This window comes from Triticum aestivum, chromosome 3B (genome assembly GCF_018294505.1).
Source record: "Triticum aestivum cultivar Chinese Spring chromosome 3B, IWGSC CS RefSeq v2.1, whole genome shotgun sequence".
Classification (NCBI taxonomy): domain Eukaryota; kingdom Viridiplantae; phylum Streptophyta; class Magnoliopsida; order Poales; family Poaceae; genus Triticum; species Triticum aestivum.
Window position 1 is genome coordinate 100,865,976 of NC_057801.1, and position 25,691 is coordinate 100,891,666.

The window sequence follows — 25,691 nt, forward strand, 5'->3', positions numbered from 1 at the left end:
GGCGCAGTTCCAGATGCTCTATTCAACGCCCAAGATAGCGAGCTCATTTGAGCCCGCGTGCAGTTACTCCACGCTCAGGCTAGCTACATTACTTGTGCGGTGCATACCTACCGCGGGCCACCTCAGGTTGAGCAGAAAAGTCCAACACATGCGCACTCGGGTGCTTGGCATATGCAGAGCCAGAGGACGCCGGGATTGACGATGACGAATCATGCATACCCAGTCGTTGAAGAGGACTATTCAGACTTATCACCAACAGAAGTGTGCAGAGGCTATTCTACTTTCTGGCTTGATATTCAGAAAGGGACTGTCTAGGTCTCAGTTGACTGAGACTTGGCGAAGTCTCAGTCGGCTGACGTCACCCCAGATTAGGCCTGTTTAGCATCCCTCCCATGATGGGCTTGTGGTGTGGGCTTTGCTTGTTTGTTTGTTTTTTGTTTTTGCTGTTTGCTTGGCCCGTTGTACCTATATCCCTGCCTACGGACGCAGCAAACACACAATAGAAAAGCTAAACGACTGGAAAACTTTTGCTTCTCTCCCAGTTGTCTCTGAGATAACTCCATGGCAGAAAACTCCAACTTTGTCTCAGCGTGTTGTTTAAGTTTCTCTGAAGAAAAAAAAGTGAAGAAAGAAAACTGTAGTATATTAGAAGCATGAGTTTCAGTAGTTGATGACAAAAAAGATAATAATTTTCATGCTGGTGCTAATTTTTGTATGTCCAGCACACATACTGTTCAGGACACGTACTGAACATGTAGTACACTTGTTGTGGACAGAGAAAAGGTTGTACACTTGTTGTGGGCAGGGAAAAGGTTGAAATTTTTTGTTGTTCTTGACACTTTCTGAATATGATAAACTAATGAACATGGTTCTTGGCATGAGACAAAAACAAGAAAAATATGTCATGGATTCAGATTGCACATACTGTCTTCTGCATTTCGTGTAGCAGCCGGTGAATACTTTGGCATAGAGATTTCCAAGCAGTCATGCTCCATCTCCACATAATTTGGTGACCCCAGTCCAAGTAAGATAAAATATGCGAAAACAAAAATTCCCTTAGATTGTAAATACATATGTTTGAGCTGTGTCACCATCCCAGAAACTGACATAAGCATGATTTTGTGTTTCCATGGTAGCCGTACCTTGGTGTCCAGTATGTGCAGCAACAACAGCCTGCGATGAATTTGGCATTCCAACCATCTCCAAGTGCATTTGCACCACATGTACGAGCTTTTCTTGAAAAAAAATATTTCTTGTGCCCTCTTTAAGTTCCCTGCTTCATGAATGACCTGCCGCTCTACTATCATGCCCTTGTAATTCTGTGAAAAAAAAGATTGAAAAAGAAAGAAACTTATACTGTTATGAAAAATGCAGGGGATGAATTTCCTTGGAGGTGGTAACATGACCTACACATAGTTGTTGTTTTGCTGCTGACCAAGAGGTACTATAAAGTGCTTTTCTTTTGTTGACTTTCACATGCATAGTTGAAAATAGTAAACTACATAACATGTTTGTGGTCACAGGCTGGTATTGGTGGATGTCAACATTTTGTTCAACAACAAGATTCTAGTGGCAGGGGGTTTTGTTCATTAACATGCAAGTGGGCCCCATGTCTTTCGACGCCGCCCCCTCCGACAAAACAGAGGCCCCACTAGTTACGATAAAACTAGAAGACATGAAGTTGCGTGCCCATTGTGGTACATGCAACTGGCGCCTGTCCCCGTACAACAAGAAATGGAAGTCGAGTTGCGACCAAGTTATAAGGCATGCAGTTGCGACCAAGTTAGAAGACATGCAGTTGCGTGTCTAGTGTGGGACCTACAACTGGGCCGCCCCCTCCGACAAAACAAAGGCCCCTCTAGTTGTGACCAAGCTAGAAGACATGCAGTTGCGTGCCCATTGTGGGACATGCAACTGGTGCCTCTCATACAAACAAGAAATGGAAGTCGAGTCGCAACCAAGTTATAAGGCATGCAGTTGCGACCAAGTTAGAAAGACATGCAGTTGCGTGCCTAGTGTGGAACATGCAACTCGGCCCCATGTCTCTCGATGCCGCCCCCTTCGACAAAATAAAGATCCCCCTAGTAGCGAACAAACTAGAAGACATGAAGTTGTGTGCCTAGTGTGGGGCATACAGCTGGGCCCCTCTTTCTCGGTGCTGCCCCATCCGACCAAACAAGAGGTCCCCCCTTCCCCCGAGTTGCGACCAAGTCAGAAGACATGCAATTGCATGCCTAGTGTGGGATGCAACTGGGTCCCATGTCTCTCGACGTGGTCTCCTCTGACAAAACAAATACCCCCCTAGTTGCGACCAAACTAGAAGACATGCAGTTGCAAGCCCATTGTGGGACATGCAACTGGTGCCTCTTTCTCGTACAACAAGAAATGGAAGTCGAGTTTCAACCAAGTTACAACGCATGCAATTGCGACCAAGTTAGAAGACATGCAGTTGCGTGCCTAGTGTGGGACATGCAACTCGGCCACCTCTCCCTAGTTGTCGCACCCTCCGACAAAACAGAGGCCCCAATAGTTGCGACCAAACTAGAAGACATGCAGTTGAGTGCCCATTGTGGGACATGCCACTGGCGCCTCTCCCCGTACAAACAAGAAATGGAAGTCGAGTTGCAACCAAGTTATAACACCTGCAGTTGCGACCAAACCAGAAGACATGCAGTTGTGTGCCTAGTGTGGGACATGCAACTAAGCCACCTATCTCCCCTCGTTGTCGCCCCCTCCGACAAAACAAAGGCCCTCCCAGTTGCAACCAAGCTAGAAGAGATGCAGTTGCGTGCCCATTGTGGGACATGCAACTGGCGCCTGTCCTCGTGAAACAAGAAATGGAAGTCGAGTTGGCATGCAGTTGCGACCAAGTTAGAAGACATGCAGTTGTGTGCTTAGTGTGGGACATGCAACTGGGCCACCTCTCTCCCTCGTTGTCGGCCTCTCCGACAAAATAAAGGCCCCTCCAGTTGCGACCAAGCTAGAAGACATGCAGTTGCGTACCCATTGTGGGGCATGCAACTAGTGCCTCTCCCCGTACAAAAAGAAATGGAAGTTGAGTTGCAACCAAGTTGTAACACATGCAGTTGCGACCAAACCAGAAGACATGCAGTTGCGTGCCTAGTGTGGGACATGCAACTGGGCCACCTCTCTTCCTCTTTGTCGCCCCTCTGACAAAAGAAAGCCCCCTCCATTTGCGACCAAGCTAGAAGACATGCAGTTGCGTGCCCATTATGGGACATGCAACTGGCGCCTGTCCCCGTACAACAAGAAATCGAAGTCGAGTTGGCATGTAGTTGTGACCAAATTAGAAGAAATGCAATTGCAGCCTAATGTGGGACATGCAACTGGACCCCATCTCTCTCAACATCGCCCCCTCTGACAAACATAAAGATACCCCGTAGTTGCAACCAAACTAGCAGACATGCAGCTGCGTACCTAGTGTGGGGCATGCAATTGGCGCCTATCCCTAGACAACAAAAACGGAAGTAGAGTTGCAACCAAGTTATAAGACATGCAATTGCGACCAAGCTAGAAGACATGGAGTTATAAAGACATGCAGTTGCATGCCTACCGTGGGACATGCAACTGGGCCCCTCTCTCTCGATGCCGCCCTCTTCGACAAAACAAAGACCACCCCCCCCCCCGCGGTAGTTGCGACCAAGTTAGGAGACATGCAGTTGCATGCCTGTTGTGGGACATGCAACTGGCCCCCTATCTCTCAATGCCGACCCCTCCAACAAAACAAAGGCCCCCCCAAGTTGCGACCAAGTTGGAGTTCATGCAGTTGCATGCCCAGTTTACGACATGCAACTTGGCCCCATTCTTCTCGACGCTGTCCCCTTCAACAAAACAAAGCACCCCCCCCCCAAGTTGCGACCAAGTTAGAAGACTTGTAATTGCGTGCCCATTGTAGGACATGCAAAAAACTGGCGCCTCTCCCCGTATAACAAAAATGGAAGTGGAGTTGCAAACCAAGTTATAAGACATGTAGTTGCAACCATGCTAAAAAAACATGCGGTTGCATACCTGGTGTGGGCATGCAACTGGGCCCCTCTCTCTCTCTCTCGACGTTGCCCCCTCCGACAAAACAAAGCCCCCCCCCCCTAGTTGCGACCAAGTTAGAAAGACATAAGGTTGCATGCCTAGTGTGGGGCATGCAACTAGGCCCCTCTCTCTCGATGCCGCCCCCTCCAATAAAACAAAGTCCCCCCCTTAGTTTCAACCAAGTTAGAAAGACATGCAGTTGCCTGCCTGCTGTGAGGACATGCAACTAGCCCCCTCTCTCTCGACGCCCCCCCCCCCCAACAAAACAAAGGTCCCCCCTTAGTTGCGACCAAGTTAGAAAGACATGCAGTTGCCTACCTGTTGTGCGACATGCAACTAGCACCCTCTCTCTCGACGCCGCCCCCTCCGACAAAACAAAGGTCCCCCAGTTGCGACCAAGGTAGAAGACATGCAATTGCATGCCTAGTGGGCCCCTGTCTCTCTCGACGCCACCCCCTCCGACAAAACAAAGGTCCCCCTAGTTGGGACCAAGGTAGAAGACATACAGTTGCGTGCCCATTGTGGGACGTGCAAAAACTAATGCCTCTCCCTGTACAACAAAATTAGAAGTTGAGTTGCAACCAAGTTATAAACACACACACATCATACTACGAGAAAAGAGGATAGTGTAGTGGATGCAAACAAAAAGACTAAAGAAAAAAGAAGAAAAAAAGGCTTGTAATTTGTCGTGGAATTATCATGTCAGATGTCCTCGTGAAAGGACTTAGTCGTGGAGCCATCGTGACGGGTTAGCTTAGAGAGGTTAAACCGGACAAAGGACACGAGAGTTTTATACTAGTTCGGCCCCTTACAATGAAGGTAAAAGCCTACGTCTAGTTGTGATGGAATTACTGGGGTTTCGATTGCCAGGGAGCAAACACGCTATGCCTGGCTCTCGAGTTGTTGTTTCTTGTCCCTGAACCGCCGTCGGGTCGTCCCTATATATGCACAGGTTGACGCCCGGCCAGTTTACAGAGTCCCGAGACCGGCTCATACAAGTGTCCGGCTCGGTCTCTCCCTCCCTAACTTACAACACAAGTTTATACAACTATGGCGGTTTACAACTATGGGCCCTAATCCGCCTTTGGGCTCTGGGCCTCTAAGCTTTATCAGTAAAGCGCCATCTTCTTTGTCTTCATGGGCTTCAGTATAGTTGAGCGTGAACCGGCCCCTCCTGGGCGGTTTACACTCAGTAGTTATATCCCCAGCATTAGGCCCCAGGTTGATTTGAATAAGTTCATGTCAATCTTCAGGACTTTGAAAAATTCTGTGAACATGTTCTTACGGTTCTCGTAAACCGCCATGCTATCTTCTCCCTGTAAACTTTGGTAAACCGCCATGACATCATCTTCTAAAATTGTAGTAAATCATCATGACGTCATCTCTGTATGAAAAGATTATAAAGATTCCCTTCATTAATTATCTTCCGAAGATCGAGGTGACAGCTGCGCCCCATTTTACCGCTTCGGCTCCTTGATTCTCGCGCTCGCCTACTTTATCCATTCAGGTTATAAATAGGCTCCGGGGTCTTTCACTTTTCCCCTTCCGCGCTTCTTCTTCTTCCTCTCACCGCTCAAGCCCGACAGCTCCGCCGTCATCGTCGACCTTGAAGCTCTGCCTCATCCCTAGCCGCTGCATCAACCTGAACGCACCAGAGATCCACGATTCTCCTCCGCCACTCCTGTGAATACAGTAAGCTTTCTTCTCCCTCAACCCTAGATCTGCATTAAGGTTTCAGTACTCGGCCATGTTTGTCAGTGTTCGTCCGTGCTCTTTACTTTTCCCTTGCTACCTTATTGAATCTAGATCAAACTTGACCTGTTTCTTCTGCGGCCGAGATTTTTAGTTTATTTCGCCTCCGCATAGTATCTTTTAAGATCACCAACAAATCTCATCTGGCTCCTTGTTGTTCCACTGTCGCCATTGTTAGGGCTTCAGCAAATTTTCTTTACTGAACCACGGTAGATCCAAAATTATTTTACCATCTTGTGAAACCTATTTCTGCAACACTTAGTAGATTTCAGATCTGATTCCTCTGTTATAGGCGCTTTAACCTTTCAAATTTGATAACCCGCCAGGTACCATTAGCCCTCACTTAAACCGCCAATATTACCTGAACATGAATTTCTGGTTTAACATGTATATAATCTTTGTTGAAATCTCCCGGTTTGATACCGGTTTATGTATGTCAATCTTGAACCGTAAACCGTCATGTGAACTTCCTTTACAGTTTGTCAGCAACAAATGGCCAAACAATTTTCTTCTTGCAATTGGGTTCCTTCCCGGATCAAAGAAGAACAGCTTACTGGGTATGTTCTGACTGGCGCTTTAGCCAAGAAGGATGTCATTCATTGGCGAGTCCCTGGTCCGGAGTGCCTCCTGAACCTCAAGATGGAGAAGTGGTTGTGTTCATGCAGCATCTAGACCGAGGTTTTAGTCCTCCCAGATCAAAGTTTTTCCGGGATGTACTTGCTAGTTTCCAGCTCCACCCTCAAGATATTGGGCCAAACTCTGTGTCCAATATTTGCAAATTTCCAAGTGTTCTGTGAAGTTTATCTGCAAGAAGAACCGTCCATTGATCTTTTCAGAGATCTCTTCCACTTAAACCGCCGTACAGAATTCACCGATGGCCCCAATACCGAGCTTGGCGGGGTGTCGATTCAAAAGAGGAAAGAAGTATATTTTCCTCATGCCAAACATCACAGCCACCCCAAAGACTGGAATCAAACATGGTTCTATTGCCGTAACATCGCTCCTGATGATAAAAATCATCTGCCGGATTACCGCCCTCACCGACTCAGCAATGGACATCCGCTACCTCAGCGGCTTACTGCCAAGGAACGACAAACTTATGCACCACAGCTTGCTAAGCTCCGGGCTCTTCTAGCAAATGGTTTAACTGGCATTGATCTTGTCCGTTGCTGGGTCTCTTGGGGTATCCTGCCCTTAAGCCGCCGCACCAGTTTAATGCATGAATATATCGGAAATGTCAACGATCCTCAATGGCACACTGACATACCAATGACTGACGAGGAAGTCGCTGAGTCTGTAAAGAAGATGCTAGACGAACCGATCTCGGAATGTTGCAAGACTGGATTGGCCCCCTTTTTCGCTTCCAACAAACTACCAGTCGTAAGAATTTATCCTTCTGTTTTTGTAATCTGTATACTCTTTAACTTTTTCCTGACAATCTTTTATTTATTTTTACAGGCCAGAGACCCATTCTGGAAGAGAAAAACTCAAGACAAACCGGCCAAGGCTCAAGACAAACCGGCGAGGGCTCTTCGTGACAAGAGCAAGGTCACAAAGAGGCCAGCCAAGAAGAGAACCACGTAGTCCTCTGATCCGCTCGAAGATGTTGATGAGTCGGAACAAGAGGTAGAACTTGACTCCCTTGGTTCATTTTTCGTACACCTTATTGACAATGACTATTACCAGGATGATGCGGAAGCCAGCCATGCTGATCATGTAGAGGTAATCTTCCTTTCCTCCGATTCAGATCATGTTCCGGTTCAAAAACTTCGCCGTGTAGTTCGGAAAGTAAAACAGTCACGTCCTCTTGCTCATTTGGATCCAGAATTTTCTTTGAAGACACAGCAACACGAAGGTTGTCGCACAACCCGGCATAGTGGCCAACAGGTCACTTCCTCCGGTTTACCGGATACACCAACCCGGAAGTGTCGTTCAGAGGTTTCTTGTTCTTCCAATAAATCTTATCCTTTGGCGGGTTGCTTCCGATATCCACTTAATCCATCTGACTCGAATTATCAGGTAACTTCCAACTCATCTTCTGGCGACTCATCAGCCACACAAATGCCTCCTCTCAAGACTGTACCTGGGTGAGTGATGTTTTTAGCTTATCCTTCTTGCGCCTGGTATATCATACTAACCTTTGTTATTTTGCAGCGCCAAAGGCCGGCTCAGCAAGAAGGCAAGAACAGATGCTTCTGCAGAAGATGTTGAACCGGAGAAGATCCCAGAAGGTGTTGATGGAGATGCTGACATTGCTGTGGACGGTCCTGTACCCCAAGAGCAGGATAGTTATGTTGACCCGCCGGAAGTTAACCCGGCCAGTCCTCATGCAAATCTGCCCAGGCCAATTGCTAATCCTCCAAATGTTGCTGCTGATCCGGCAAGCCCCGCCAAAACCTCAGACAAACCAACTAGTCCAAGCAAAGCAACTGATGATGTTCTGATCACCGGATTTGGCCATACTTGACCTGGCCGCCCTGTTGCTTTGTCAAAACACAGTGCCAAAGAGGAATTTGCTGCTGTGGACAAAGGTAAATGGAAGACTGATCTGTCAAGCTATGCTCATCTCAACGCTCAAGATCTTCACTCTGGATACCTGAACCGCCTATATACAAGCCGTGATTGTGAGGCCGATTTAGTGAACTTGATGAAGGAGCGATATGAGGTAATTTCTGCAAATCTTGCTTTGTACTTTTGTCAATCTCATTGTAGCCCCCAAGGGCCGGTTTATCTCTTGAAGATGGACCGGAACTTTAGATAAAAAGGACTTCAACTGTGTAGTCACCAAGGACCGGTTTACCTCTTCAAGATGAACCGGGACTTTCTGTTAAACATTTTGTCCTTATTGACTTTCTTCACCTTTGATTTGACTGATCAATTAGGCATTAGCCCCCAAGTGCCAAGCTTAATACTTGTATTGAGGCTTGGGACTTTAAAATATCCGTTTTAAGAAGCAATCCACATTAGCCCCCAAGTGCCAAGTGTATAACTTGTTATGTGCTTGGGACTTTGAAGAATATATGACCAACCTATCATTTTGTCTGTTGCAAGCTGACTTGAACAGTAAGGATTCCCAAATTGCTGATCTTCAAGAAAACATTAAATCCCAGCAAGCAGAAACTACCAAGGCCAAGGAGGAACTGAAAGGCACTTTGGCAGCCATGGAGCAATTGAAAGAGGGCTTCAAGAATGAACGAGCAAACTGGGACACCAAGAAGGCTGCTCTGTTAAAACGGGCTGAAGACGCTGAAGCAGCTCTTAAACCGGTGGCAGAAGAGCTAACTGGGCTGAAGCATGAAGTGAATGCTATGACTTCTGCAATATTTGGTAAGTACTTTGTAATAACCTGTCTGAAGCATCTTCGAATTTGCCGATTTAACCTTAAATTCTTAAACCGTTGCAGGCAGTCGTATTGCTCATCTGGGCGCGGATATGCGGATGAAGTTGAAGGCAGCCTATACGTTGATTGAGCAATTGTATACTGGTGCACAACGAGTCATCTATGCGGCTTCGTACAACAAACCGGCACCAATTCTGATCAAGGATACTTTGGTCAGGCTATCGATGACACCTGCTCAAATAGAGGAGGTAAAGCGATCTGCTGCCAGTGTTGGCGCTTTGTCCGCACTGACGCGGGCCAAAGCGTGGATCGCGGATCTTGATCCAGTAGATATTGCAAAGGGCTATCCTAGTGAATAGGCAGACGGGTCAGCATTTGATAATGAAGCCCTTAAAGCTCTGACAAAGGAGATGCGCCCACTGGCAAGCCAATTGGCTGAAGAAGCTAACTTGTCCACTCATCGGTCCTTCTATGATGCAGATAACAGACGGGTTGATGCCGCTGTTAAAGAAGTGCAGAATCTCATCCCGCTAATCCGTAAGCACACATATGCCCCTGACGTTGAACCGTCCAATCTTATAAGTGAAGAAGCTGTCTTCCAGGCTTTAACCCGGATTGACTGGACCACCATTGACTTCTAGCCACTGGGTGGAGAGGAGGAGGTTGAACCGACGCCAGAGGATCCATCAACTTCACGTCAACCTAGTGACGAGTCTTAATCCGGCCATGGGCTTGATTTTCACAGACTGTGTTCTGTGTAAAAAGCAATCATCATTCCGGGCCTCAGGGTGCCTTGTAATAGGCTAGTTGAGATACTTTGATCTGTTGCCATTGTGCACTGCTACATGATGCTGTTTGATCCGCCATTATATCTGTTGTGCTTGCTTATATATCTTGATAATGTCATGCGATCCTTATGTCTGCATAAACAGGATTGTCCTGGCGGTTTACCGCCGGACAGGTCATAATGCCCAATACAAAGCCTGGTTGATTACCAAGGCTGAATAAATATCAAAATATGAAATAGATCATACCTGTGATATTAAATCACTTAGTTGGTTTACCAACATTGATTGTAGTAAGGGTAAGAACCCAAATCATGAGTATTGATAACTCCCACCATGCAGTGCTGGTGCATATGATAAGTCATACCGGGTTGTGATGAACACCGGATGATCATGCTGGTGACATGTAGTCAAAGCCAGACCGGGTTATAAAAACACCGGTTTAATAATGAATATGGTCTGACAACTTGTAGATGAAAGCCAAGCCGGGTTAAGAAACACCGGATTATTATGATGACTGATAGCCATACCGGGTTAAAAAACACCGGTTTAACATGAAATCCAAAGAAAAACTCTTTGACAAAAAACACATAAAACCGTGTAGTCGAGACTTTTCAAGAGCTGCCATGCCCAAATTCGAGGCTTTTCATGGGCTGCTAGGCCGCTGAGTTACACCATTTTACAAAGCCTTTCAAGATGGGCCTCCAACTAACCAATCGTCGTTTTAACTTTGACAAGTTCAGGGTTTGTATAAGATTGACTTGTCAAACGTTCGGCGGGTCGTGACAGGATTACCTAGATAGGAGTGGCTTACTTGATAAAGGCAGGTTAACCCGGGGTTTTAGGTGAATACACCAGGCTTCCAAGCCGCGCTTGATAGCATATTACAAGGGTCCTTTCAAACTCTTTGTTGCATTGCACAAAGAGCCCCCAAGTAACTTTGTGAGCTATGCTCAATGAGTGCCTATGTTTGAGCTGTGCATATCATCCAGGCTCTCTTTGGCCCCTTGGGTGTGAAGCTCCCAAGCTGTATTGTGGCATGATAGCCGGTTTAACAGGCAGAACTCCGCTTTGTCAGCTGAAGCCCCCATGTAATCAAAAGATATTTGAAGAAAAACGGCAGAGGTCCTGCTTATAGCAAGGATGCCGGTTTATTATATCGATCATAATATATACATGGTCAAAATATGTACATAAGAGAAGCCTATGGCTCATGTGTAGTAAGGCCGAAGGAGAGCTATGTTCCAGGGCCGCCGGGTCTCCTCCTCAGATTTGCGTGAGTCTGCGTGCTCTCGAACATCAATGAGGTAGTATGATCCGTTGTGCAGATTCTTGCTGACCACAAAGGGTCCTTCCCAAGGGGGGATAACTTGTGCATATCGGTCTGATCCTGGATGAGCCGAAGCACCAAGTCGCCTTCTTGAAAGGTTCTTGTCTTGACTCAGCGGCTGTGATAACGCCGCAGGTCTTGCTGATAAACCGCCGAACGAGCCAAAGCCATGTCCCGTTTTTCATCTAACAGGTCCAATGCATCCTGGCGTGCTTGGTCGTTGTCTGCTTCAACATAATTGGCAACCTGGGGCGAGTCATGACGAATATCACTTGGGAGGACCGCCTCTGCCCCGTAAACCATGAAGAAAGGTGTGTAACCCGTTGATCTATTGGGGGTGGTGTTGATGCTCCATAACACAGAAGGTAATTCTTCCACCCAACAACCCGGCGTCCACTTCAAAGGAATCATAAGCCGGGGTTTGATACCCTTTAAGATTTCCTGATTTGCTCTCTCGGCTTGTCCGTTGGATTGGGGGTGTGCTACTGACGACACATCAAGCCGGATATGCTCTCTTTGACAGAAATCCTCCATCTCACCTTTAGAAAGGTTTGTGCCATTATCCGTGATGATGTTGTGTGGAAAACCAAAGCGGAAGATCACTTTCTTGATAAACTGAACCGTCGTGGCTGCGTCACACTTGCTTACGGGCTCCGCTTCAACCCATTTAGTGAATTTGTCAATCGCCACCAACAGGTGGGTCTTCTTATCCTTGGATTGCTTAAAAGGTCCCACCATATCAAGCCCCCAAGTAGCAAACGGCCAAGTGATTGGAATCATCCGTAGCTCTTAAGCCGGAACATGAGCTCGGCGTGAAAACTTTTGACAAGCGTCACACCGCTTTACCAGATTCTCAGCATCAGCATGAGCTGTCAACCAGTAGAAACCATGACGAAAAGCTTTAGCCACCAGGGACTTTGAACCGACATGGTGACCACAATCCCCTTCATGGATCTCACGCAGAATCTCTTGGCCCTCTTCAGGAGAGACACAACGCTGGAATACGCCTGAAACACTGCAGTGGTGTTACTCGCCATTGTGAATAACCATGGACTTTGATCGCCGGACTATCTGTCTGGCTAGAACTTCATCTTCTGGTAGCTCGCCCCGGTTCATATACGCCAAATATGGAACCGTCCAATCCGGAATGACATGTAAAGCGGCTACCAGTTGGGCCTCCGGATCAGGAACAGCTAAATCCTCCTCTGTAGGCATCTTAACAGACGGGTTATGCAAGATATCTAAAAAGGGATTGGCTGGTACCGGTTTACGCTGAGATCCCAACCGGCTTAAAGCATCTGCTGCTTTGTTTTTGCACCGATCAATATGCTCAACCTGATAACCCTTGAAGTGACCCACCACAATATCCATCTTGCGTCTGTAAGCCGTCATGAGTGGATCCTTAGAATCCCAAGTGCCAGAAACTTGCTGAGCCACCAGATCAGAGTCTCCAAAACATCGTACCCGGCTTAAATTCATTTCCTTGGCCACGCGGAGACCGTGGAGTAAGGCCTCGTACTCAGCTGTATTGTTAATACAAGGAAACATTAAGCGGAGAACATATCGAATTTTATCACCTCGAGGGGAAGTAAGGACAACTCCAGCCCCCGAGCCCTCCAATTGCCTGGATCCGTCAAAGTGGATAGTCTAGTATGTGTTATCCGGTTTATCTTCTGGTGCCTGTAACTCGGTCCAATCATTGATGAAGTCAACAAGCGCCTGAGACTTGATGGCTGTCCGAGGCATATATTTTAACCCGTGTGGACCAAGCTCAATTGTCCACTTTGCCACCCGGCCAGTTGCCTCCCTGTTCTGAATTATATCGCCCAAAGGAGCTGAACTGACCACTGTAATGGGATGGCCTTGAAAGTATTGCTTAACTTCCGACTCGCCATAAAAACCCCATACACCAGCTTCTGCCAATGCGGATATCTTTGCTTTGACTCAATGAGTACTTCACTGATATAGTAAACCGGCCTTTGAACTGGATATTCCTTCCCAGCTTCCTTGCGCTCAACCACAATTGCCACGCTGACAGCACGGACATTAGCAGCCACATACAACAATAAGGGTTCATTGTCCACCGGAGCAGCAAGGACCGGCGGTTCAACCAACTGCCGCTTCAGGTACTCAAACGCCGCATCAGCTGCGTCACTCCAAACAAAAGTGTCTGTTTTCTTCAACATTTGATACAGAGGAATTGCCTTCTCTCCCAAACGGCTGATAAACCGGCTCAAGGCTGCAATTCGACCCGCCAGACACTGAACATCATTGATACACGCTGGTTTTGCCAAGGATGTAATCGCTTTGATCTTTTCCGGATTAGCTTCAATGCCTCTGTTTGACACCAAAAAGCCTAAGAGCTTGCCTGCCGGAACACCAAAAACACACTTGTCCGGATTGAGCATCATCTTATAAACCCGAAGATTGTCAAAGGTCTCTTTGAGATCATCTATCAATGTCTCCTTCCTGGATTTTACTACAATGCCATCCACATATGCATGAACATTGCGCCCAATCTGAGTGTGAAGACAATTCTGCACACAGCGTTGATAAGTCGCCTGGGAGTGTGCTCAGCGAGTTCCCTCGGTACACCTGGCATGTCAGAAGGCTTCCATGCAAAAATGTCCCTATCCTCACGGATGAACTCGATGAGCGCGCTTTCCTATTTTGGATCCAGTGCTGATACTAAATTGTTTGGATGAATCGCCAGGAACAAAATCAACAAGTTTAGTCTCATCAGCCGGTTTGAACTTCAGGGTCGGGTCATGCTCAGTGGTGGGCTTCTTTAGAGGGGTCATGTCTGTCGGATCAACATTGTCTTTGTAGAACTTCAACTCTTCTGTGGCACAAACCGACTCAGCATAGGCCGCATCACCCTCCTCGCAATCCAAAGCGATCTTACAACTTCCGTGTACTGTGATGGTCCCCTTATGACCCGGCAGTTTGAGCTGTAAATAAATATAGCAGGGCCTCGCCATGAACTTCGCATAAACCGGTCGTCCAAACAGGGCGTGATATGGGCTTTGGATTTTCACCGCTTCAAAGGTCAATGTTTCAGACCTGGAGTCATGCTCACCACCAAACACAACCTCCAAAACTATCTTGCCAACAGGATATGCCGATTTACCTGGTACTACACCGTGAAAGACAGTGTTCGACGGTTTAAGATTCTTGTCTGTCAATCCCATGCGACGAAAGGTTTCATAATACAGGATGTTGATACTGCTCCCTCCATCCATGAGTACTTTGGTGAATTTATAGCCTCCCACCTGAGGTGCCACCACTAAAGCTAGATGACCCGGATTATCAACCCGGGGCGGATGATCCTCCCTGCTCCACACAATGGGCTACTCGGACCACCGCAAGTAACAGGGTACTGCCGGTTCAACAGCATTAACTGCCCTCTTGTGAAGCTTCTGATCGCGCTTACACAAACTAGTAGTAAAAACATGATACTGCCCGCCATTCAACTGCTTTGGGTGACTCTGAAAACCTGATTGCTGCTGATTCCCCTGATTGTTCTGCTAGTTGTTACCACCCTGGTTGCTCTGATTGCCCTAATTATTCTGAAATCCAGAGTTTGAACCGCCGCCACCGTAACTCGGCCCGTGGAAACCTGGACCTGAACCGTCGGGCGGACCCTGATCATACCGGAAGAGATCAGAGTTTTTGAACTCCTTCATAATGAAACAATCCTTCCAAAGGTGTGTTGCTGGAACCTCCTTTGTCCCGTGCTTTGGGTAGGGCTGGTTTAACAAACGCTCCAGATTCATGCCTCCACCACGCTGCGGCGGTTTAACCTTACGACGCTGCGCGTTGCCCTGCACATTGGTGTTAGCCACAAAATCTGAATTATCCGCTTTACGCTTACCATTGTTCCCGTGGCTTGTCTGATTATTCTGTCCCTTTGAACCGGCATTCTTCTTTCCCTTCTCCTGCTTCTCTTCGTCAGTATCGGGATCTTTGGTATTATCCGAGTCAGCATATTTAACCAGAGCTGCCATGAGCGTGCCCATATCATTGCAGTGACGCTTGAGCCGTCCCAACTTCATCTTCAGTGACTTAAACCGGCAATTACGCTCCAACGTCACAATTGCTGTGTCAGCATTGATGCGGTCCGATGAATGTAGGACTTCTGAAACCCGGCGCACCCAATTAGTTGTCGACTCGTTTTCTCCTTGAACACAGGCATCTAGATCCACAATGGACATGGGTTGTTTGCACGTATCTTTGAAATTTGCTATGAACCAGGCCTTCAACTGGCCCCATGATCCGGTGAAGTTAGCCGGCAGGCTCTTCAACCAAGTGCGAGCGGTTCCTTCCAACATCATGGTGAAATATTTTGCACATGCCGCTTCATCCAGCTCTAGCATCTCCATGGCCATCTCGTAGCTCTCCACCCATGCCTCGAGGGGCAAATCGGCGGTGTAATTTGGCACCTTCCGCGGGCCCTTGAAATCCTTGGGTAACCGTACATTGCACAGATCTGAGGTAAGACACGGTACTCCCCATGAATTGAAAGCAAGCCCGGTACCTCGTTCCACTGACGCCGTTGGTTGAACCGGAGCGGGTTGATGATGACCCGCATACTGTGCCGCTAATGCGGCCTCCCTCCGAGCTCTGCCATTATCCACCACGTGTTGAGCATTTGCACCACCGCGCGCCGGATTAGGCCCTTGAGGGGCATTACGGCGCTGCGCACTGCTCGACACCTCCAGTTCATCCATATGCCTGCTGTAGCTCCTGCTTGGGCGAGGGATCGAGTGAATCCTGTCGCGGTTGTATGAATAAGCCTGCTGCTGCACCATAGCAGTCTGAAGAAGATCCCTGGCCCGCCGCGTCTCAACCGCCGCTAGCGACTCACCCTCCATCGGAATAGCTGTCAGCCGGGATGCTGCAGCTATCATGTTGTCCAAAGGAGTAGAGAAGTGACCCGGCGGGGGTGTTATGTATTGCGGCGGGTTGTCTGTTCGTCGAGGTGGGCCCATCACCTGTGGTTGATCTGGCACTTCGGTCCTTGGCACGGTAGTCCGGTTTACTGCTGCCGGGTTGCTGGTTCCTGCCCCTGGTGTATTAAAGAGATTCATCGCATTGTAATCCGCCGGCAAGCGAGACTGATGTCTCCTCCTCAATACGTCATTCGAAGCGTTCTGATCCAGCAAAAGTCGATAGTTCTCGGCCTGAATCCTCTGTGACTGGGCATCTAAAGCGGCTCATTCCTCAGCCATCCTGGTTTACTCAGCCGCCAAGTCCTCCTTGGCTTGAGTTATTTGATCACGTAGCTTTGTGACTTCCGCATTATGCCGATCTTGAGTCTCCGGGGTAACTGTTGTGGCCAATAACGTCGTCCAGGCGTCCAACAAACCGGACAGAACTTGAGCAGGCCGGCGCGCGGGGCCTCCTGCCCCGGCTAGTTGATCCGGAACCCAATGCCGCTGCAGTTGAGTTTTGCAAAGCTGGCTGTGTACCGGCCATGAAGATTGCGACCTGATTTGGCGGTTCAAGAAATTCCGGAATACTGCTGCCGTCGAAATACCCTTCGAACAAGCCGTCTTGAACTTGGTACAAGGACTCGGTTTCACCGGTGGATGACTCGCCATCGGAATAAACGGTCGTCTCACCTTCGGACACCGGTTCAGATCCGATCCCATGGACACATCCTACGAACGCACGCTTCATGGCGGGCTGAATCCGGGCAGGACTCGCACGCTGAGCCGTTTCGACGAGGTCGGTGCAGATGTCCGGCTCAGGGCCCGGTTCGCCGATCTTGCCGATGAAGACGTGAATTCCGCCGAAGGGGACCCGGTACCCGTACTCGATTGAGCCGGCGTCAGGGCCCCAGCCTGCATCGTCGATGTAGAGCTTGCCGCGATGACTCTTGGTCATCCGGCGCACTGTGTACCCCTTAAGCCCTTCGAACTTGCCCTCTAAGAACTTGAAACCATCGTGCGATAGCCCCACGGTGGGCACCAACTGTCGTGGAATTATTACGTCAGATGCCCTCGTGAAAGGACTTAGTCGTGGAGCCATCGCGACGGGTTAGCTTAGAGAGGTTAAACCGGACAAAGGACACGAGAGTTTTATACTAGTTCGGCCCCTTACGATGAAGGTAAAAGCCTACGTCTAGTTGTGATGGAATTACTGGGGTTTCGATTGCCAGGGAGCAAACACGCTATGCCTGGCTCTCGAGTTGTTGTTTCTTGTCCCTGAACCGCCGTCGGGTCGTCCCTATATATACACAGATTGACGCCCGGCCGGTTTACAGAGTCTCGAGACCGGCTCATACAAGTGTCCGGCTCGGTCTCTCCCTGCCTAACTTACAACACAAGTTTATACAACTATGGCGGTTTACCACCATGGGCCCTAATCCGTCTTTGGGCTCTGGGCCTCTAAGCTTTATCAGTAAAGCTCCATCTTCTTTGTCTTCATGGGCTTCAGTATGGTTGAGCGTGAACCGGCCCCTCCTGGGCGGTTTACACTCAGTAGTTATATCCCCAACATAATTCTTAAACTAATGATTTCTGCAAAAAGATCTAAGTGATTTGCCCAACAATTCTTACGATCAACTACAATAGGGGAAAATCCCTACTGAACCTCCAAAAAAATGAACACACATATGGATTGTTATTTTTCATTTTTCAAATCATCTGTGGAAAAAAATGTTTCTCTCATTCATGGGGGCATTCCGAAAACTAATAATCTACAAAAGACAATAAGAAAATGCACATTAAAAAAAGATATACAAAAAAGAGAGATATAAAGACAGCTTGAAACATATCTGCTTCATCATTGGGAAAAATAGAAAAAAGGATTTCAAACATTCTGTTAATAAAAACAAAAGTTTACACAAAAAAGATAAATTAAAAAGTAGTTTCAGATTTAAAACTAGCAAAAATAAAAAGAAAAAAACCATTTCAACATTTAATAGATTTCAAAAATGGTTTTAACTTATAGTTAAACTAATAAAACAAAAGTAAAACAATTTCAAAATTAACAGTTTCACTAATGCAAAAAATTCCAACGAAAGTGCTTGCACCTTTTACTTAAAAACTAAACATGCAAAAAGAAAAACTGAAAAAACAGTGAGAAATGGATACATACCATGCTTCCCAAAAGAACATGAGTCCTCATGAGGCGGTGCACAAATGCCAACCCTATGAACCCGTTGTTGAGCGGAAGCGGCCCATCTAGATCTGACTCCTCTTCCTGAGTCAACTCAAGCCCCCCTAGCGCGAACAATATCATCACCGTCATCACTGTTGTCAGCTTGCCTATCCTCGTCTTCTTCATCTGAGACTTCCATGTAGTCATTCTCACCCTCATATCCTTCACCTTCGGCACCATCCCCGAATTGAATCACACAGATAACTGCCCTTGGGGAAGGCTGGTCCAAGTAGAAGAGAACCAGCTGGCCCTTCCCCAACTTGTTGTCTGCAACAAATTTCCTCTATCCACTACCATACATTGTGCTCTTTCTGGGCCCCTTGTGACACTTCACGGTGTATGTCCATTTGTTTGCCTTAAACTTCAGTGTATCCCCTCTCAGGTCGTTGAAACGAACTCTTTTGTTGCATGGCACAACCTGTTGTGTGTTGAACACAAAAAAAAAGAACAACAAAAAACGATCATCAAAACTGCCTGAGAAAATGAACTGAGCACTGATATAAAAGTCAAAAAGATGCAAAACAACCTAAAAAAATCAGTCTAGAACTAGCATAGGTTACTACACATGACATAAACGCCCATCTAGTTCAAAACTCTGGGAGAAAAACAAATATCAACCTTCAACAACAACAAATAATTCTGTGATGATAAGTATCTAAAAAATAAAGATCAGGACAATGGAATAAACAAAAAAATAAAATAAAAATATATAGGTTGTGAAGTTACCCCTGCGTTTTTGAACTCCTTCCAGACAAACATGCTCATCCCGCTTGCCCTGCTCTCGCGGTAGCAAGGGCTCAAACAAACTCTGCACACCATCTCCTGTGCTGCATAAAAAAGTGATAAATTTGTGCTAGTGAGACGCATACATATTCAGCTAAAAAATGATTTTTAGAGGAACAAACTTGTATCCTTCCGAAGAGAAAGATTTCGAGATAATGATGAGATATCATTGGCGTAGCCACTAATGACCCAAAAAAGGAAAAAAAATGCGATGTGGGGATCCATCAAAAAGACCATATTATCTTGATTTCATATACAAAAAGGAATGAACATCATACTCATTCACATGGGTTTTCGGCGGAAAAAGAAAAAAGAAACTAAAATAAAACATGCTGTTGCTGGATACTTACTTTCATTAATCATTCCTTTTTAAAATCGATAAAAGTATCAGCAAAAATATAAAAATAAAACAAGGCCACTCCCATTCAGCAGTAATATGTACTATTTTACATAGAAAAGTTTCAGAAACAACAAGCTACTGATTATATAGGGGCTATCAAAAACAAATGAACATACCTACTCCTGCTGATGCATTCAGTGAATCGGTAGTAAAATCTTCTCTTGTTTCGATATATTTTTTTTTCAAAAACATGCTACTGATTTAGCAAAAAGAGCCTAACACGGCATCTATATTGTCATCCACACTGATGTACAAAAAGGGTGTAAAAAAATGAACTATACACTATGTACAGAGGATGTAGATAAAACCTACTACCTACAAGCATAAAGAAGAAAAAGCGGTCTTGATAATCCTACTTCTAGTACAATCCAAAAGAAATAGAACACTTCATCTCAGTCTATTGGGCTACCAAAAAAAACAAAATTAGTACTGCTAGTTGTAAAACTAAACTTTACTGGATAGTTCAAAAAACATAGGAAAAAAAGCAAAATCTGGATTAGATAAGTGAATCTAGCTGTAACAAAAAAGAAACCAGCATCATACTCACATCCGCCACACCGACATTGCCGATCGACGCGTGTGAGCGAGAGACACTATTGTGCATTTCAACACGGAAAAAAAACCTAAAAAAAGTATCAACTATGGACGCAATTCTCTGCTTGAAACTACTAATCAGATATTTAATACAAACAAAAAAAAAGAACGGTACCTCATCTTGCGGGGGTAAGTATAGACATACAAAAATCCTATCTACTCTACTGGATTCATGGGCACAGTAACAAAACTCCTACAGTGCAGCAGACATGCACTTAGCTTGGGCGAGGACCTCATGTTGCTGACTCACAACAAGCCCCTGGACTAAAATCTATTTTCAGACTAAGAAGCTAACAAAAAAAGTGAAATCAAAAAGACTAAAAAGTGAGGTCCCTTTGAGACACTACAAAAATGGCCTAGCAGCTGCTCACTCTGGCCGGCCCCTTTGAGACACTACAAAAAATACAACTTGATCTTGACCGTACAAACTACCACCTCCAAATCAATCCTCCAATCTATTGATTGCTTGAACAAATAAGGATACAAAAAAAATGCCTATAAATCCTGGAATCCATTATAGATTTGGATCTACTATTCTACACTTGATCCACAAACAAAACTACCCCCAATCCCCTACATATCTACGGTGAAGCATCAACAAGAAACAAGACAAAAAAAAGGATGGAGGAAGAAAAACTAGGGGGGAACTCACTCCAACAGCAGCTCGGCCATCCCCTCTCTCTCGTCCTCTGGTTCGTTGAAGAGAACCTTGCAGCTCGCCCTCTCTTCTCCCCCTCCGGATTTCTTCTGATTTGAGATTGGGGAATGGAGAGAGACGATGTGGAATGAGCTCTGACTCCCTGTTCCCCTCTTCTTAATCACCACGGGGGTGGCCGCTTCCCCTTCCTCTCTTTAATGCGGCTCAAAAAACAAAACGCAAAAAAAAAGCCCGCATGGAAACACAGCCCAGCCCACAAAACGCTCGCGCGGGATCGCGGTTCGACAGAAAAACAAAGGGCCGGTCCACGCCTTAGATAGGCCGAATCGAGGGACAACCCGCCCCAGCGCGAATCTACACGCTGCACAATATCGGACGGCTAAGCAGTCGACTGAGACTTTGCTGATTTTTAGCAGCGCCGATTCAGAAAAGGCTCTCCCCTCATCTCGGAGGGAGAATTGTAACCTCGTGTTGCCTAGTGGTTGCCGTCTAAATCAGTATGATTTAGACAATTCCGGAAAGATGTTCAGACTTCAGCGTCGATGGGGACACAGATTTTCAATATCTGGGAAGAAAATTGAACCTGTTGGAGCACTTTCTCTTTGATTGCACCCGTAGATGGTGATGTATCTCTTGCTTGCGACTTAGCAAAATTACTACATACTATAAATTTTACTCAGTAGTAAATCATGGGCACTTGTTTGTCACTGTCGGGCGCACATAGTACTACTTAGATAGGCACACCGGTAGTTGTTTATCAGAAACAAAATATCTTAATCTTTTCCTTGCCAGAGCTGAGCTTGAGACATGGCCCCGAGGGAGCACATCTTCTTCTTCCTACACGCCATCCCACTCCTCGTCCTTCTTCCCCTTGCTGTATCCACCACAACCAGCAACGACAGTTTCAGCTTCGTATACGATGGCTTCTCCGGTGTCAACCTCACCCTCGACGGCAACGCCAAGGTCACGCCGGACGGGCTCCTCGAGCTCACCAACGACACATCAACCTTGGCCACGCCTTCTACCCGACCCCGCTGAGCCTGCGCGGGTCGCCCAACAGCACGGTGCGGTCCTTCTCCCTCAGCTTCGCGTTCGCCATCCTCTCTGTCCACGACGGCATCAGCGCCGACGGCATGGCCTTCTTCGTCGCTCCCACCAAGAACCTCTCCAACACGTGGGCGCAGTACATGGGCCTCCTCAACAGCGGCAACAACGGCAACACCAGCAACCACATGTTTGCCGTCGAGCTCGACACAACCCAGAATGAGGAGTTCCAGGACATGGACAACAACCACGTCGGCATCGACATCAACAGCCTTGACTCCTTGCAGGCCTACCACACTGGGTACTACGACGACGGGAGGGGATCCTTCAACAACATGACCCTTATCAGCGGCAAGGCGATGCAGGTATGGGCTGACTACGATGGCGTGTCCACGCAGATCAACGTCTTCTTGGCTCCTCTCGGATTCGCTAAGCCGGTGAGGCCACTGCTTTCATCTCCCTACAACCTCTCCACAGTTCTGAGAGAACCATCCTACATCGGCTTCGCAGCCACAACCGGCGCAATCAGCACGATCCACTGTGTTCTCGGCTGGAGCTTCGCCATGAATGGCCCTGCTCCTGCCATTGACACATCCAAGCTCCCAAAGCTACCACGTCTTGGTCCAGAGCCGCGCTCCAAGGTCCTGGAGATCACCCTGCCTATTGCCACGGCAACATTCGTCCTCGTCATGGGAACTGTCATCATTCTGTTTCTTCGCAAGAGATTCAGGTACAGGGAGCTACGGGAAGATTGGGAGGTCGATTTCAGGCCGCACCGGTTCTCCTTCAAGGACCTGTACCATGCAACGGAAGGGTTCAAGGAAAAGAACCTGCTTGGTGTGGGTGGGTTCGGCAAGGTGTACAAAGGGACGCTCCCAAAGTCCAAACTGAAAGTAGCGGTGAAGAGGGTGTCGCACGAGTCAAGGCAAGGGATGAAGGAGTTCATCGCGGAGGTTGTCAGCATCGGCCAGCTCAGACACCGCAACCTTGTGCCCCTGCTTGGCTATTGCCGAAGAAAAGGTGAACTTCTTTTGGTTTATGACTACATGTCAAATCGAAGCCTCAATCAGTATCTATACTCTGAAGATGGCAAGCCATCAGTGAATTGGGAGGAGAGGTTACATATTATCAAGGGTGTCGCCTTTGGATTGTTTTACCTTCGAGAAAGTTGTCATACACCGAGACGTTAAGCCGAGCAACGTGCTTCTGGACAGTGAAATGAATGCAAGACTAGGTGACTTTGGTCTCTCAAGGTTGTACGATCATGGCACTGATCTGCAAACCACACATATGGTTGGGACCATGGGATACCTGGCGCCTGAGTTCGTACGCACGGGCAAGGCATCCGCTCTTACGGATGTGTTTGCATTCGGTATATTTCTCCTTGAGGTCACTTCTGGGCAGAGGCCTATCAAGCAGAACCCATTTGGCAACAAACACACATTGGTCGACTGGGTTATAGAGCGCTGGCACAACGGATCGCTCATGAACACCGTGGATCCGAGACTGCAGGGCCACTACGACATTGATGATGCATCTTTGGTACTGAAGCTAGGACTTCTGTGCTTGAACCCTTTTACTAGCGCAAGGCCCACAATGCGGCAAGTCATGCAGTACCTCGAAGGTGATACACCACTCCCAGAGCTAACACCAGCACACTTCAGCTTCACTATGCAGGCCTTGACGCAAAACAGAGGATTGGAATCACCAAACTTGCAATATCCTCAGTTATCGACGAGTTTTGCCACTTTTTCCGACCTTTCAGGAGGAAGATAACATATACATATACGGTGTTTAGCGTATCGTGTCTCTTAGATGTTAAAACATCTATTTTCTTGTGCATTTCGTCTGGATAGATACTATATTCTAATGTATTCAAACACTAGCTAGGGATCGTATATTAAACATTTACTTCACTTCAGATGTTACTCTGGATGTCTATGTTCAACTTAATTACTCAGAGTTAATTAATCAATCTTCTGTATGTTCTACATGGTTCCAGTCTGAAACTACTTGGTGTATGTAAGCACCTAGCATGTACATGTGAACTCATGAATTTTACACGAAGTTCCTGTTTGTGCTTGTTTGGAATTCCTTTGAGAAACAATGAGAGTTCACTAACTGAATGGATTACATCGGCTCGTAAGTTGTCTGTAACATCATGGCCTTTGGGTCAGTTTGAGTGATATATATAGGTGGCAGTCGCAGAGCTTGAAAGAAATCTTAGGAGGGGCGAAGCTACAATTTTTTAGTACTACCCCAAATCATACGGGTTGAATCAACTGTACTTGCAGTGTCGACCTTGTGTACCATAAATTTGCAATTCTACAAAAGGGTCTGCATAAGGCCTGCTTTAAATCTGCTCTCCACACATCATCGCTTCGATTAGGTGGATATTACCAAATATGTGGACACAATGCTGGATCCCGTTCCAAGAATTCAATCCCTCAGAATAAGACTTCAACTGCTTGACTTTGCTGCCATTGTTCATTTGTTCTTTATGGCTTTCATGTTCAAACTGGAGTAAGAAGAGAGGAGGCCGAGCATTCATTACCTTCACATTCACCTATATTTCTTTTGTATAAAATGAATCAGCAGTATATTGGCACTCCACCTAATCCCTAGCTTCGGTTCTTTATGCTGTATAAACAACAAACTTGTCTAGTGCAAAATCTCTGACCTAGTTAGGATCCCCCACCCCCACTAATTAAGATGCAGTGGAAACTAGGAATGAAACTGGATAAAATTACCGACTGGAGAGGGAGAGTAGACTGCTCTTGTTGCTCACCGCGCGCAGAGCCGGGGTCGCCCTGATGCTGAGCGCGGCCGCGACGAGGCGTCTCCATCTGACGGACTGGAGAACGGACGCCCGCCGCGGGTTCCCCCCTACGCCCGAACGCATCTGGCCCTATCCGGTCCCGTTTCGCCAAAGCAAGTCCCCGCGAGAGAGGCGACACGAGAAGCAGAGTGCTTTTTTTTAGATGGAAGAAGAACAGAGCTTTTTTTTTTTTGAGACATTGGAGAAGAACAGATCGCTGCTGGCTGCCTGGCTGATGAAATCCTATTCGGCACCTATGGCGCACAACACACTCCGTGACGCGAATTCAAAATCCGTTCATGAATTGCAAAAATCGTTCGTGAATTATAAAATATTTGCAGGTTCAAAAAATGTTCACAAATTTATAAACAATCTTATCAAATATAGAAATAAAAAAGATAAAAGATAAAGGAAAGAAGGAAAAGAAAGGAAAAAGAGAAAAAGAGAAAATAGAAAAAATAGACAAATAAAAACAGGGCGAAAAACCGAAAGAACAAGAAAAACATTGGGAGAAATCAGTATAGGTCGATCCGTACTGAGGACGTGGGGCATAGGGAGGGTATGGTTGGGTTGATATCCAGCGACCCATGCGGCATATATGAGTTGCCCCTATAGTGCCCGCTGCAAACCATATGTGGTGGACACCCCGTCGTGGTTGACCCATAAACGTTGAATTATTTCTTATTTTGCGTGGAGCGTCTAGCCGGTTTTTCGTTTGTTCTTTGTTGTTTTTCTTTTTTATTTTCTCGTTTTCTATTTATTTTGAATTTTTATTTTCCCATCTTAAATTCCCACATCTTTTTTTCAAACTCGTGACATTTTTTAAAATATGTGAACAATGGCTTCTCTAGTGTTAGCCTCAACCTCGACGGCAGTGCCATAGTCACACCGGACGGGCTCCTCAAGCTCACCAATGATACCATCAATCTCAGCCATGCCTTCTACCCCACCTCATTCTGTTTCTTCGCAAGAG

The 25,691-nt window shown here is 46.7% G+C and overlaps 1 protein-coding gene and 1 pseudogene across 5 annotated transcripts in view; one reads left to right on the forward strand and one right to left on the reverse strand.

Moving 5' to 3' along the window:
- The window catches only part of LOC123068859 (uncharacterized), a 28,977-nt gene extending 4,077 nt beyond the window's left edge, over positions 1-24,900 (reverse strand). Inside the window, exons 1-5 of one of the 5 annotated variants that reach the window (XR_006432078.1) lie at positions 24,651-24,894; positions 19,148-19,248; positions 18,359-18,839; positions 1,143-1,319; positions 926-995 (exon numbers count right to left, since the gene is read on the reverse strand). Coding sequence is in view for 2 of the 5 variants with exons in the window: in XM_044491537.1 (XP_044347472.1) it covers positions 926-1,319; positions 18,359-18,601 (637 nt within the window). In the remaining 3 variants the exon portion in view is untranslated. Of the gene's footprint in view, positions 1-925; positions 1,320-18,358; positions 18,840-19,147; positions 19,249-24,650 lie in introns of all 5 variants that reach the window. The other 4 variants (XM_044491538.1, XR_006432077.1, XR_006432080.1 and 1 more) reach the window with 4 other exon arrangements.
- Positions 21,664-23,815, forward strand: LOC123068858 (L-type lectin-domain containing receptor kinase SIT2-like; annotated as a pseudogene).
- Positions 24,901-25,691: the final 791 nt, after the last annotated feature.